Here is a 14024-nt window from a genome sequence, read left to right as displayed (position 1 = left end):
CAAAGCTAGTATTTTACTTCGAAGAATCAAACAAGTATATATAAATGGATAACGTACGTATAACAAAAGAATCCTTGGATGCTTTAAGAATAAATCAATGCAGTTTAGTTTAATTTTTTGATTTAATATTGTTAAATCATAAGATTTAAGTATACTCCAACTTAGCTAACTAAAACCGAAAACCTGGTATAAGTCAATATAACGTCTTATAAAAACAAACAACAAGCATATATATATATATATATATATACTATCTTATAAAGTATTTTGCCCTTTTTTTAAATTTTAAAAGATGATTTGAACTACCTAAATTACTCACCTTTTTTATTCACTAATTTAAACATCTATACCTAATATACCTATATTATTCTTAAATCTCAACTACTCATTTTTTTCTCTCTCCTCAAATCTCAACTACTCATTTTTTTTCTCTTCTCCATAAATCATTTTATTCCTTTAATTTATTCAAAATATTTTATCTCAAAACCGTATATCGATAAATTATAAAAATTGTATGGGTGTTCTTAAAATTTCATGTTCTTTCATTAGAGATGTCACTTGATATAATTTTGACGAATTTTTAAATCCGAGTACAGAGCCCGTACGACTAAGGCATTTAGCTATTACACTCTATGACTTATCACTCCTTATGACCTATCACCCCCACTATCTCACCGCCAAATTGTGCGGGTACTATTGCTCGTCGATTTATAACATGAACTTGATGGTGTGACAATTCTTTTAGTGTCATTTTGACAAACATATATCGTTGTATTTATAAAAAGTTGCTATTATACTGTATTTAATTAATTATACATACAGTTTAAAATATTCCTTCAATTTGATTACTTTGTGACATATGATTTCAATATTTTGTAGGATTTAATGAAGTCGGACAATGGATTTAGAACATGTAACTCGACGATTGGATTATGAAAACTTGAATCATTAGATTACTACATCAAATATATATAATCATTAAGGTAAGAGTTAAAGTAATTTACAATCTTAGTCCATTATTATATAATACTATATTTATTGTTGGATCTTTCAATCTGTATGAAAGTGAAAAAGTAATATTTTCTTCATTTTTATTGGTTGGATTATATGTGGATGTGACATATTTGCTAACTTGGCAACGGAAATCATGCTACTTGTCGAAATACTATTACCCTCCACATATTGTTTTTTACTTTTTTAAAAAGTAAATTTTATTAACTACTCCTCCCGCAAAATTTTAAGGTAAATTTTATTAACTCCTCCAACGAAGTTTTGCAAAGAGCACACTAGAACCTTACAATATTAAAAATGCACCAGGTTATATAATAAAATTATACCAATATTCCCACAAAATGAAATGATGTTTCCCTCTACACTTATACGAAGATACCCGAGAGACAAAGTGTCATGCCAGACCTTCTCCAAGTTCACCTTGTCATCATTGAATCTTACCTTGTTTCTTGTTTTTCGAATACACCAGCACCCACAACTATGGCAATACCTTACATTGCTTTTGACTTCTTTTTGCCCAAACCCAAATGATCGTGTAGCTCCACATATTTTAATTAATCTGTTATATATTCATATTATATAAGTATGGTATATTTATCAAGTTCTGTGACACTAATATCATTTCATTTTCAAATTCTCTTAATTTAAAAACAATAGTTTTTATAAAAATTAATTTGTTAAATAAGATTTATAATAATTTGTCATTTAAAAAAAAAAAAGAGAGAGAAAATATTTTATAATATTTTTTTAATTTTATAATTTTGCAGTTATGATTAGCACTTAATAAAATACTTTTAATATAGAAATAGTTTGTATTTTAATAAATAATTGCTAGTACTAATACCTGTACGATGTATGGATTTCTTATATCTTGTACGATTCAGTGTTTATATATATCTATGAGTAATTCTATTACCGATATGAAAAAGGATAAAATAAATATATTAATTAACAAAAATAATGTTTCATATCATTATAGTAACAATCATATACACAAACGAAAAATTGTTACAGAATATGATATGTAAATAATATTTAATATAGCATAGATTGGAATATATAAACGGTTAAAAAAATAGTAGATAACAAAAAGGAATTTTAATATTATAAACTAAGAGTCTGCTTATTTGTGGTTTGATGGTTTAAACAGTTTGTGTTAATACCGATAGTCACAAGTTCAAGGTTGACAACTACACTCATATAAATATTATATAACTAAGAAGAAACATAAATTTTAGTTGAAAGTTATAGCACATTAGCACATGTAATAATAAGAATAATGAATGAAATAAACTATTAAGAATATTAAAGTTCAAATATGATAACTGAGTTAACTGATCCAAGATTTAAAAAATAAAAACTCAAATCAAAAATTTTGATTTCAATAACTAAATAACTATATAAAGAAATAATGTATACAGATTTGTTGCGTGAAAAACATGTGTCATTTAAACACTATTACAAATCATGTTTTAATATAATTTATTGGTAGATATCTTGTATAGAAAGATAAAGCTAAAGAATTTTATGCTCTTAATTTTTTTTCATTTTTTTTTAACAACGAGTTAGTAGTTAGCAGTTAGCATTCAAAACACCACAACAACATCCAATTGGACAGTATATGGTGTTCGAACCACGCATGCCTGGGATAAACATATTAAACTTATAAACGTATAGTATATCACAGTAACATAATATCATGTTAAAATATTAATATTTCTGATCAGAAAGGTTCAATCGAGACATAAATTTCTGAAATAAACATATTAATTTAATTATCTGATGAAAACTGAATATAATAATGTAGATACTGCCAAAATAAAATAAAAAAAATAATAAGGTATAAATGGAAGAATTTGGAAGCTGGCATGACAGCAAGTCATAATCTTTGGGATTATTATTATTTTTACAAAACTATTATATGTAAGCATTATATGTATACTAATTAAAAACTTTATTAAGGGGGAAAAAAACCCATATAAACCGCCTGGTTTAACTCCAATGGATCCCAGATCCCACTCTGGCTTTTATTTTGTACTTGTTGGCTTGTTGCTTCACCTTAATTATACGGATGATATTTTCTCAATTTTTTTTATCATCATAAATGTAAACTATGTCTGGGGAGTAATTAAAAAAATTCTCATTTTAGAATCTAATATTAATGTAGTGTTATGGAGCTATTAAATAAGAAAGTTCGTGGGACTTTGGTTTATGATGATAATGTTTGAAGTAAATGTGGCAAGCTATCAATTCTAGTTGACATAGAATTTTATTTTTTTAATCGATTACAAGTTCTCTAAAATGTTCTTCAATAACCGAATTGATGCCTTCCAAAAGGAAAAGGGGTAACAAAATTGATTTTTTTTATTTTTAAGCGGCACTAGGGGTAACAAAAATTATTGATCGACCTGGCTATTTATTTACCTGAAGCGAAAAAGGATTAAACAATATCTCGATTACGTAACATTGAAACCTTTCTATATACAAGGTTTTCTATACCATTAGCGGATAAACTTTTTTAATTTTTGTATAAGTTATCAGATAAGTTTTAACTCATATATATACGTTCTCATCTATATGTCAACATGATTTGAAGCTACGACCCTAAAACGTCGTTTGAACTAGAGGCGAAAAGATTTTCAAATGTTCAAAAATTAAACAATCCATAAAAAACATCAAAATGGGGCAAAGTGTTAAAATCCTATATAAAGTTTTAAAAATAATCTATGCTTGTAGAAGGTAAAGTTTGGAAATAGAACAATTCCTTCTTAGTCAAGTGTACGATTTTCTTTCTGTTTTGAAAAACTCGATTCCTGATCCGCTTGCCTCAAAATGACCTGGACCAAAATGAAAAATCAAGATACATGACAAAATTTAAATTTCTAATGAGACATTAGCTCCTCTAACCCCCTTTGATACCACCCCTGATTTAATCCAAAATCTTATCTAAACACATCAAAATGTTTGACTATTATCCTACATGTAACATATAGTTTTTACCTTGTAGCATATGCTATTTATTTATTATTTTTCTTTTTTCTGAAAACAACTATTCTATATCAAAAGTAAATAGTTTGAGTGAAGATAAATTTTTTATATGAGATCGTATTGTGAGTATTCAAGATTCCAACCTATCAATATAGCCAAGATCGACTATATTCAGTGTGTTTCTCAATTCCGTTGTTTCTAAAACATTTTGTTACTTTAGAATATTTTTTAACTATTAAGTTCAATATAGTCGTCTTATCTAGTTGAAAACGAAATCGATGCAGCTCATTTTTGCCTGTGAATGTTTCAAAAATGTAATGATGTCATTTTATACTTGAGTTTCAGAAACTATTGACACCGAGTTTGTATTTGGATTACTCATTTTGGCAAACTAGCTATGATGATATCTTAAATATTTGGTTCCGCTAGAGTTACTTTATTTTTGTCCCACACAAATATAACAAGTTCACAATGACAGATTGATACCGACACCCTATTTGATAATAACAAGGTAAACGTTATAAACTTGTGTTAAACATACTTATATGAACAATCATTATCAATAACCCTCACTTCCTGTTTACGATGGTTTCAAGTCTCGTTATTTCAAAAGAGAGAAATATAATAACCATCACCAAGGTGGTCTAGAGATCTGAAATCCTGACATCCTCACAAGATGCGTATGTTTGGGTAACATCTTAGGGGCGAGTCGGGAAGATGTTTGAACACGGACACAAGAATAATCTAATAATGACCAAATACATCTTGGTCAAAAGACTCATCTTCTTAATTAACCTTGATAAGAAAAATCTCGCCAAAATTTTTTTTTTTACTTTAATAAAAATTAGTTTAAAAAGAAGGCAACTCAATGTAGTTCCAAATGCATCAAGACTTATACTCATCACTAGAACAACTTGCCAAAATTTGAGGTATTACTCTACTTCAAATTGAAAGCATTTGAAAGACATGACAAACATTTCATCCACCTGCAAGGACTGTAGAAGAAATGAACATTATTACCTTCTTCAGAAATTCTGTAAGTATGCATTAACTCTCTCACCATTTAAAGATTGCTCAGGCTCACAAGTTACCAACAATCATCATATCTTTCCATTCCGAATCAATCAATAAAAACAAATCGCCCCTAAACACCACCAAAATCCACTATAATATTATTCAGGTGTTAATACACACAAAATTAAAAAGAAAGAAAAAGATCGATTACTATCATTTTTTGGTGTTTAAAGAAAAAGATCGATTACTATCATTTTTTGGTGTTTGTATATTGCACGCTTGATTCTAATAAATGATTAGATAGGATCAAATTAAAGGATAAGTGATCAATTATTGGTTTCTTACCGACCAATCCCACAAGCATTAGAGAAGTTAAAGGTGGAGCATATCAATAGAAACTGATTATGATCATCTAATTAGTCGCCTAATTGTCATATTCTAACCATTAAATATCTGATAACCTGGTTTAAAAAACGTAGCACCAAACGCCCCATAATAAACTTCAAATAAAGATGTATATTGTGACTTTGTCCGGGAAATATAGGCACAACTCTCTATGCATTTGGAACTACTTTTTAAAAGCAAATTTAAACCAAACAAGGATTAATGCTGCAAATGGGATTTCTATGGTTCCTATGCAAGATGCATAAATAAACAGGAGGATGATAGAGTACGAATTTACACAAGATAGGGTGCACGTTTTGCATTGCTTTACAATTAAAGAGGAAGGTACAACACATTAACTATTCAAAAGGTTCATGTGAGCTACCTAATAAGCCTATTGAACCTACAAAGATTAAACCATGGTTCACATCAAATGATCAAAATATGGTTTTGTTGATCAAGGTAGCAACATGACGAGCCACCCACACTGAACCGGCCATGGTGCAGCAAAAAGAGTGGGTGTGCCCCTCTCGTTCGACTTCCACAATAGCATCTGGAACCTGCTTCACTATCTGAAATCAAAAAAACTGTTTGGGCTTAATACTTTTTCATTGAAATAATCGTAAACATGAATAAAGCAATAAATAAGATGGGTTGAAACTATTTTAATGCTAACTATTGTTGAAGCATGTTGCATACATTAGAACAAAATCTAAGTACTTCGCATTTATATAGCTTTAATCCAAATGTGATTAACTAACTATTGTGTAACTAAATAATAAGCATTTGTGTTTTAAGACGGTTGATCAGAATTTTGATTTATAGAATAATCAGGTAATGAAGAATTGAAGATTACTTTTTTCCCTCTCCTTACCCATATCTCCATATTTAATACTATTAAAAAGTTATTATTATTATTATTATTATTATTATTATTAATACTAATTATTATTATATATGATATTTTGTTTAAACAAAAACATCATTTGTATAGTCAATAAATAGTAAATGGTGTGAAATTTGAGAATTTCAACAATACACAAAACATCCGTTTTGGCCATTTTAGATAATTTATTTTGACAATCGCAATCGGCCCACGCCAGACCCACCCATAGGCCATATCAATCATGTAGAGGTAATCAAGTACAGCCAAACCCAGCTCATATGGTGGACTGATCCAACTTTTCAAGACAATCTTTCAAATGAATACGGCTCCTATCGAACCTGAGATATTATCAAATGCCACCATCTCCGGACGCAACTAGGCTATACGTTGGAAGCACCATTTATCTTATTATCTAGTAGCTTATCAGATAATCAGAGTTTGTCAAGGAGTCGAACAATTTCAACTTCAAACACTATCTTGAAGTAGATAATACTATCCCAAAGATATGTAAGCACGAATGACATCAATGTTTTACCTCATCATGCATGCGCAATGGAGCCCAGTGATCATCATCACCATACAAGTATGCAATCCGATTGTGCTTTTTCCTCATAAAATCCCAATCCGGTTCCTTGTATAGCTATATAAAAGATGTCTGTTATAATTCCAATTTTGTTTCAATGTGTTTTACATATCGAAGGAACAAGATGGTAAGCTTTTCTAATTTCGAAAAGATTATATACCTCTTCAAACTCGGTCATGGCCAAATAAAGCACATTGTTCATTGTGTGATACTGAAAAGGATAAACAATAATACTTGATGTAAGTAACTATTATATCATCTTCCAAATAAAGCACATTGTTCATTGTGTGTGTGTGTGTACACCTTCCAATATGTGGGTGTATAAACTATAAACTTCAAAAAATAAAGTCAAAAAGGACTTCTAGGACCACTTTAACAAAAATAGAACAGGTCCCATACAAACTGACACAATAATTCTGAATATGAATGTATAATTATATGTTTTTCTAGATGATAAATGATAAATACTAAATATATAAAGTAGTGAGATGTCCTATACTTATTATGGTTGTCCCAGCAAGTTTAATTTTTTTTTTGGGTATAAGTGTAAAATGCATTCATATGTTTTCATTTTGAGTAGATAATCTATATGGTCGAACTTCTATTTGAGGTAAAGTTTCATTTGTTTTACTTATATAGCCAATTTACAGAAACTTTGAGTCAACGTAATCTGACCTGATAAACAGCCAAAGATGTGGTACCTTGTGGTGTGGTACTTTAGTCACGTTGTTTTAATCCGACTTTGGACCTAAAAACTGGCTATCTTAACCTTATATTAAAAAATTTGAAACTATGATGAATTTTTCTAGTGCAAGGTTCCAGTCACGTAAAATAGACTGTTGGCTTTGTTTTTATGCAAATTTGAAATAATCCATATAACCTCGTCTACAAATGAAACTTTCAGTCAAATAAACTGGACCCACCTTAAGAACACTTGTACAAAGAGCATCAATAGCAGTAGAGGACCATGATTTCGCCAATGAGTTTTTTGCAATAAATGCTGATGCCCTAACTGGTAGCAATCCCAACAATGCGACGATCGCACTGATCAATCTAGATGCAAATCGGGATCTGCTTGAAACATGTTTTAAAACTTTGTCAAAGAAAAACTGAGTATAAAACCACGATTTGGTGATCATAGTAAAAACACCAGTAACATGATAGAAGTGGAAAGAAAGGCAGGTTAGGTAACGGGCAACCAGGTTGGTTTGACAACCAAACACCTTCGTCCATTTATTATTTATTATAGTTACGATCAAATAACAATGTTGCAACAAAAATATAATATCTTTGACAAAAAAAATAAAAAATAAAAATAAAATAAAATAAATAAAAAAGTAAAAAAGTGAAAAACAACATTAGGTTGTATGCATCAGAAAAAAGACTTTGGGTGACCTTTAACCCATTCATCCCATTAGGCCCGTTCCCATATTACCAACTATATGCCTTTTAAGCTAAGAATCATAAAACACTACCAAAATCGACCCATTCACAAGTAAGTATTTCTACAATGCCACCTCTCTATTATCCATACATCATATTATACTAGTTAAAAAAGGGGGAAAGAAACATTTCTATATCAAAGATTCAACAGACAACGTTCAAAGGTGTCTGCTAGATAAGGGTCATTAACTTTTGCTGCAGGAATGTAATGGTAGTTTAGTGATATGGTATTAGCATGAAGGGTTACAGTAGTTTAACCTTGAAATTTTCTTGATAATCGACTGTTGATGTGACTCTGAATTCACAGCCAAGAATGGATAGAGGGCAATAAAATATGCAACCTGTTATATCAGACGGAAGCATGAGAAGATAATACATGCTACCAATATAACAAGGTCAATTTCGGTTCTATTTATTGGAAAACGAGACAAACAGGCATATATGACAATAGATCAAAAAGAAAGAGATCATATCATCAAACATGTATGCTTAGCATCATGATTCACTTTATTTACAAGAAAAATTAGCATATACCTATCTTTTTCTCCTCTTCTTTTACCCATGGGTTTTCAACTTCACCTTTTGTTGGGACACTAATCCATGGGGTTTATGCAAAGCACCCCTCAACATAAACCGACTAAATTTCTACTTTATAACTAAAATTTCTTTAATAGATTATGGAGGAAAACAGAATATCAAGTGGTTGCAGGTACAAATTTCACATTGAACAAATTTTAGAAGTAGATATATTATTTTACTTTATAAATCAAGATACATACATCACACAGGGTTAATTCACTAATTATATTGAAGATGTAGTTTCTAATCATAATTAAATATTTGCAAAAATCAAAAAAAGGGACAACAAAGTGTCAGTTTAGTGGGAGTGTCAGACCAACCCAACCCATCTCATTTTAACTTGTACGTAAAAAAAAAAAAACCCTGCTTTTACCCAAATCCATTCTGGCCCATTTTTACCCCAATAGACATGATCTTACCAAGCCCATAAGATAATAAAAAATACCTGCTTGACCGGAACCCATATCGCTCATTCAGCATATATACCTTACAGAAACCAATCTAGGGAAAGAAGGGTGAAACATGAACTAAAAATCTGCAACTTCTTGTTATTACCTTTTTGGGAATTTGTTTAAATATTTCCAAAGACATGTAGGACCCAATGGAGTGCCCCACCTGTAGAGGAGATATATGATGTTTTAGTTTCAGGTATTTAATGTAAGAAATGCGTTCATCTCCAAAACGAAGAGACCAGATAAAGAAATCAAGTTAAATAGTTGTTAATATATGAAAACTTTCACAAAAAATATTTTGTCGTACTTGATCTAAGAAGCAATAAAACACACCACTATAAGAGGGACTTCCAGTGCTTGCAGTTCCTGCTGAATGAAATTTATCTGGGGGAACGGGAAAAGAGATCAAAATCATGTCACTGACGACTCTTTGTTATTATTGATGACGGAGATAAACATGACTGCTTGAATTTGCATCTTGCTACTGATTATCTTATTTTAATGTATCTTGTAGGTGTAATAAACATTTTTTTATGAATAAAAAGATTAACAGATTGTCCAGAACTAATCCCTCCTACTAGCTGCAGCGAAACTAATTATCAAGGGTAAAATCACACTTTATAAGTACCTAGTTGCCCCTTTCTCAACATAAAGTCAACATACATTGACAAAATAATACTCTCATCCTGCTAGACACATCAGACATCTCCTTCGACAAGATAGTCCCCGGTCATTTTATGTTTAAATCATATAAACTAGTCAACACTTGAAATAGCTGATTATTTGACTAAATCAGTAAAACAGCTTCAAGCGGCAAACAATCATTGATACACTATCAAGTAAATCTAAGATCAAGAAAGATAACCTTATGATCAATTATAAACTATCAAGTAAATCTAAGATCAAGAAAGATTACCTTATGATCAATTTGTTCCTTCAGTGAGAACAACTTTCTGTTCTCCCAGTCCTAACAAAATACATACAAACAAAGAAAACAGATGAAGTGTGATAACAAAGTACTAGTCCAAAATAGACTGGATTTATCTCACAACATAAACACTTGACATAAAAAGCAAATATTTCGATCACATCCCATAAGATATAAAGAAAAAATCTCAAAATGAACTTTAAATAAAGAAATACATCAAGACAGCAATAAATTAATACTGGCCGAAGATGAAATATCCTAAGCTTTGTAATACACCAATACTCTTGGCAAACATAAAAATGATATGACTAGTGATTACCATGAAGCAATCGTAATATTGTATGGTGCCATGCTCATTTTCCGTATTTTGACCTCGTGTAATGTTCTGATACAGTGTATCTACAATATGAAATTTCCTTTGATTGCAGGTTTTATGGGTAAAACTATTAACAAGGAAACAGCTAACTATTTGGACGACAAAAAATCAGAGTAAGTTCTTAAATTTAATGATTCATATATCTCAATAGCTCAAGGTGTCAGTTTTAACCACTTACTTCTAGATGTTCCAAAAGAGTCAAAAGGTTGACTGGATCAAACGCACCCCATTTGTTTAAGGCATAAAACCTCCTTAACCTTGGTGAAATTCCTTTAAATGTCTTTCCCATGTCTCGAACTCGAGACCTCCAGCATGTAAAGCTAGTGCTCAACCACTGAACTATAATGGGAAGTACACCTCCTAAATCTTTTTAATCTGAATATCAGATAATAATAATTAAAATATATAATTGACACACTAATTACTTATTAGAAATCTAGACAAAAAGTGTTTATCAGTTAACTTGGTCAGACCTCATTTGACATGTACCAAAAAAGATGCTCATTTTGAAATGAACCCAATTTGCCACCTCTGAATTACTATCAAAAGTGTTTATTGACATTATTTTTATTCTCATCATCACTGTAGAAAATAACAAACGCTGAGATTGCTGCAAATCCTATAGAAATTCACCCAAAGTTTAATATGTATCCATGTCAATTGCTAACAAATTCTCTTATGGCACAACCAAACACAACATTTGTTTAGTTAGGGTATTCGCTCGGTTGTATCAGTTTATCCCCGAGCAACTAAGTGGAACCAATCGGCTTTCAGTTGATCCCTTAAAAGTTAATAAAAGCTAAAAATGTTGCTAAAAACATACAAATAAAAGCTAAAATTGTCAGTAACAGTAACCTTAAGTTCCAGATACACAAACAAGTCAATCCATCAAAATAGATTTATAAATGTTATATTGACAGCAAAAGAAAAAAGAAGCTAAAAGTAGATTGCCAAATTGTGCATCATATATATCAACATCTTGTTTTAATCACACTTCCTATTTTAGTTTGATTAAAGAACTCATAATGAATATATCAAGCACATGAGAGCTTGTATAATTTGAACCCTGACAAAAGAACTAGGTAATCCTACATAAACAATTGCAAGGCATACATTACAAACTTGTGAGATCAGAAAAGTGTGCACATCTTGGGTAACATTAGAACTTGTAAAACCATAGAACATACCTTTTCTGAGTGTGATATATACCCAATTCCTGATCATAAAATACAAATACATATTATGATGTTACATAATGCTTTCATCTTGCAACAATTGAAAACCATAAAAATTCGCAGACAGTTGTTACCTGTAATAGAAGCAGTCTCTCCCATTTGCTCGTAAAGGGACTCCAAAAAATCAGTGTAAAATGAAATAACTCCTGTAGCAACAACTTATATTATCACACAATAATTTAAGTATTAAAATTCAAGAGAGATATTTCCTCCATTCCACCAATCCATCAGTAGATGGAGTGGTACCCATTACCAGCCCACATGTGAAGTTGAGAGACGCGGGTGCAATCCTTGGGGATGCCCAAATCATGTGGGTATTAAGTGAAGGTATTTTACTGGCATCATAACTCTTATGGGGTGGGATGATGGGGATCCAATGTGGTTCCGGGGACAAGGTGCCCTCCTTTACCCTTTATTTCCTCCATTCCAAGAAGGTATAACTTTTTACTATAACCCTTAAATTGCAATGCAAAAGTGATGTGGGAATTAAAATCAAATTTGATAGCATCATTATTTGCTCTAGACAGTATTGTGATATTGTCTATATCTATACTACTCCATATTATATAAAGCAAAACTCTACCCCAATTTAAGATGAAACAAATGTCGATGTGCCATATCACACCTTTTTCCATCCAAATACAAAAGTGACACATCACTCATTCACTCCCCTCTTAGACTATCTCCAATGTTGTTCATGTCCTTATGTGCCCTTAGCTACCAAATCATGTGCTTACAAATCCTTATAAATCCACAATTCATTTTCAATCCTATTATATCCTTACCCTCCATAATTTCCACCTCAACACCTACCCTTTACGCACAAGAGCCAAGTAAAAAACATGTTTTTTACTTTGGGCCCACCCCGTCACATGAATTGAGGCAAATCCCATTGTGCAAGGCACCTCACCTAGGGGGCTAGGGGCTTCATAACATGGATATGCTCCAATGGTGAGGACGTCCAAGGGCCTCAAAGGACTCATCTTCAAGAAGCCATTGAAGATAGCCTAATAGCACCACGATTATCTGCCATCCAGCGTCAGCCGCCGATTATGTTTTCTAATATTTAATATTCTATTTGAAATCTAATAATAAAAAAAGATAAACTACCTAAATCTATCTGCCGCCGCATAACAAAGATGCCATTATAGATTTCTAAAATAACGATTATGAGCTGCAATTAACTATAGCCTGAAATCAATATTATGTATCCAACTTAGAACATTTCAACTCTCTAATCAAATTTTTTTTCATTTACTATGTACGTATCCAGACATCCAGTGATATTTGTTAATATGGCAACTTACATGTATATCACGTCAGCAAAAGTACCATCATTCCATCAAACACATACAATAACAATATATGGGAGTTTGATACAAAATATAGAAATGTTCCAAGTTGGATGCATATAACAGATAACAGACAACAAACATACGACATACCCCAATCCCGCTATAGGTGGGTATGCTGGAGGTGAAATGTAGACGGGTATGCTGGAGGTGAAATGAAGACAATCATCATCTACCTAAGGGTAGAGAGACTACATCTAGAAAGACCCAACAAGAGTGTGTAGAAGTATATTGTGTGTGTGTGTGTGTGTGATGGTGACGGTGTATATATAGAAATATATACTCGTAATAATATATACTACCTGGATTTCCAGGAAGAAAAAGAAGATGCATTCTGGGATTTGTAGCATGAATCTCCACCAATTCTGTCTTCCTACTGCCTTACCATAATAATCATAAAAACAAATATTTTACATTTATCATTGAAACCCCCAATCACATATATATAGATACACAGAGACATTAATAACAAATACATACATGTAATAATAATAATATAAAAGGGGAGGAAGGGAATAGGAAATACCCGGAAACGTTGCACAATCTGAGACTGGATTTGTTGGAAATGAAGTGTCCCATTTGGGAACATGAATTGGCACTGTAGCGAAGAAGAAAAGGGGGAGGGAAAGACAGATTTCTGTTTTTATTAATAATAATAATAGATGAAGATATGAAATGGCAACAAAGATCGGTGATGGGCAACTGTTTCGGTAACATCGAAGCAGCTTCCCTTAACTAGTCAGTACTTTGGTTGATTTAATTTAGATTAGATTAACCAAAATGAGCTAGTGGT

General features: G+C 31.4%; 1 protein-coding gene across 3 annotated transcripts; it reads right to left on the bottom strand.

Annotated features, from left to right (window-relative positions):
- Positions 1-5690: 5690 nt before the first annotated feature.
- Positions 5691-13844, bottom strand: LOC122579835 (lipid droplet-associated hydrolase). Of its 3 annotated transcripts, none has more exons than XM_043752082.1 (12): positions 13758-13844; positions 13534-13607; positions 11954-12025; positions 11832-11860; positions 10257-10307; positions 9674-9724; positions 9444-9503; positions 8568-8650; positions 7790-7937; positions 7027-7077; positions 6819-6923; positions 5691-5969 (listed from the first exon to the last, which is right to left on the bottom strand). In XM_043752082.1, the coding sequence occupies exons 1-12, from the start codon at positions 13808-13810 to the stop codon at positions 5835-5837; spliced, it is 912 nt and encodes a 303-aa protein (XP_043608017.1). In that variant the 5' UTR covers positions 13811-13844; the 3' UTR covers positions 5691-5834. The 3 variants fall into 3 exon arrangements, with proteins under 3 accessions (XP_043608017.1, XP_043608025.1, XP_043608032.1); XM_043752097.1 differs by having other exon boundaries at positions 5897-5984; XM_043752090.1 differs by lacking the exons at positions 11832-11860; positions 11954-12025; positions 13534-13607; positions 13758-13844 and adding an exon at positions 10823-10994.
- Positions 13845-14024: the final 180 nt, after the last annotated feature.

Source organism: Erigeron canadensis, chromosome 1 (genome assembly GCF_010389155.1).
Source record: "Erigeron canadensis isolate Cc75 chromosome 1, C_canadensis_v1, whole genome shotgun sequence".
NCBI lineage: Eukaryota > Viridiplantae > Streptophyta > Magnoliopsida > Asterales > Asteraceae > Erigeron > Erigeron canadensis.
This window is presented reverse-complemented; position numbering and strand designations above follow the sequence as displayed.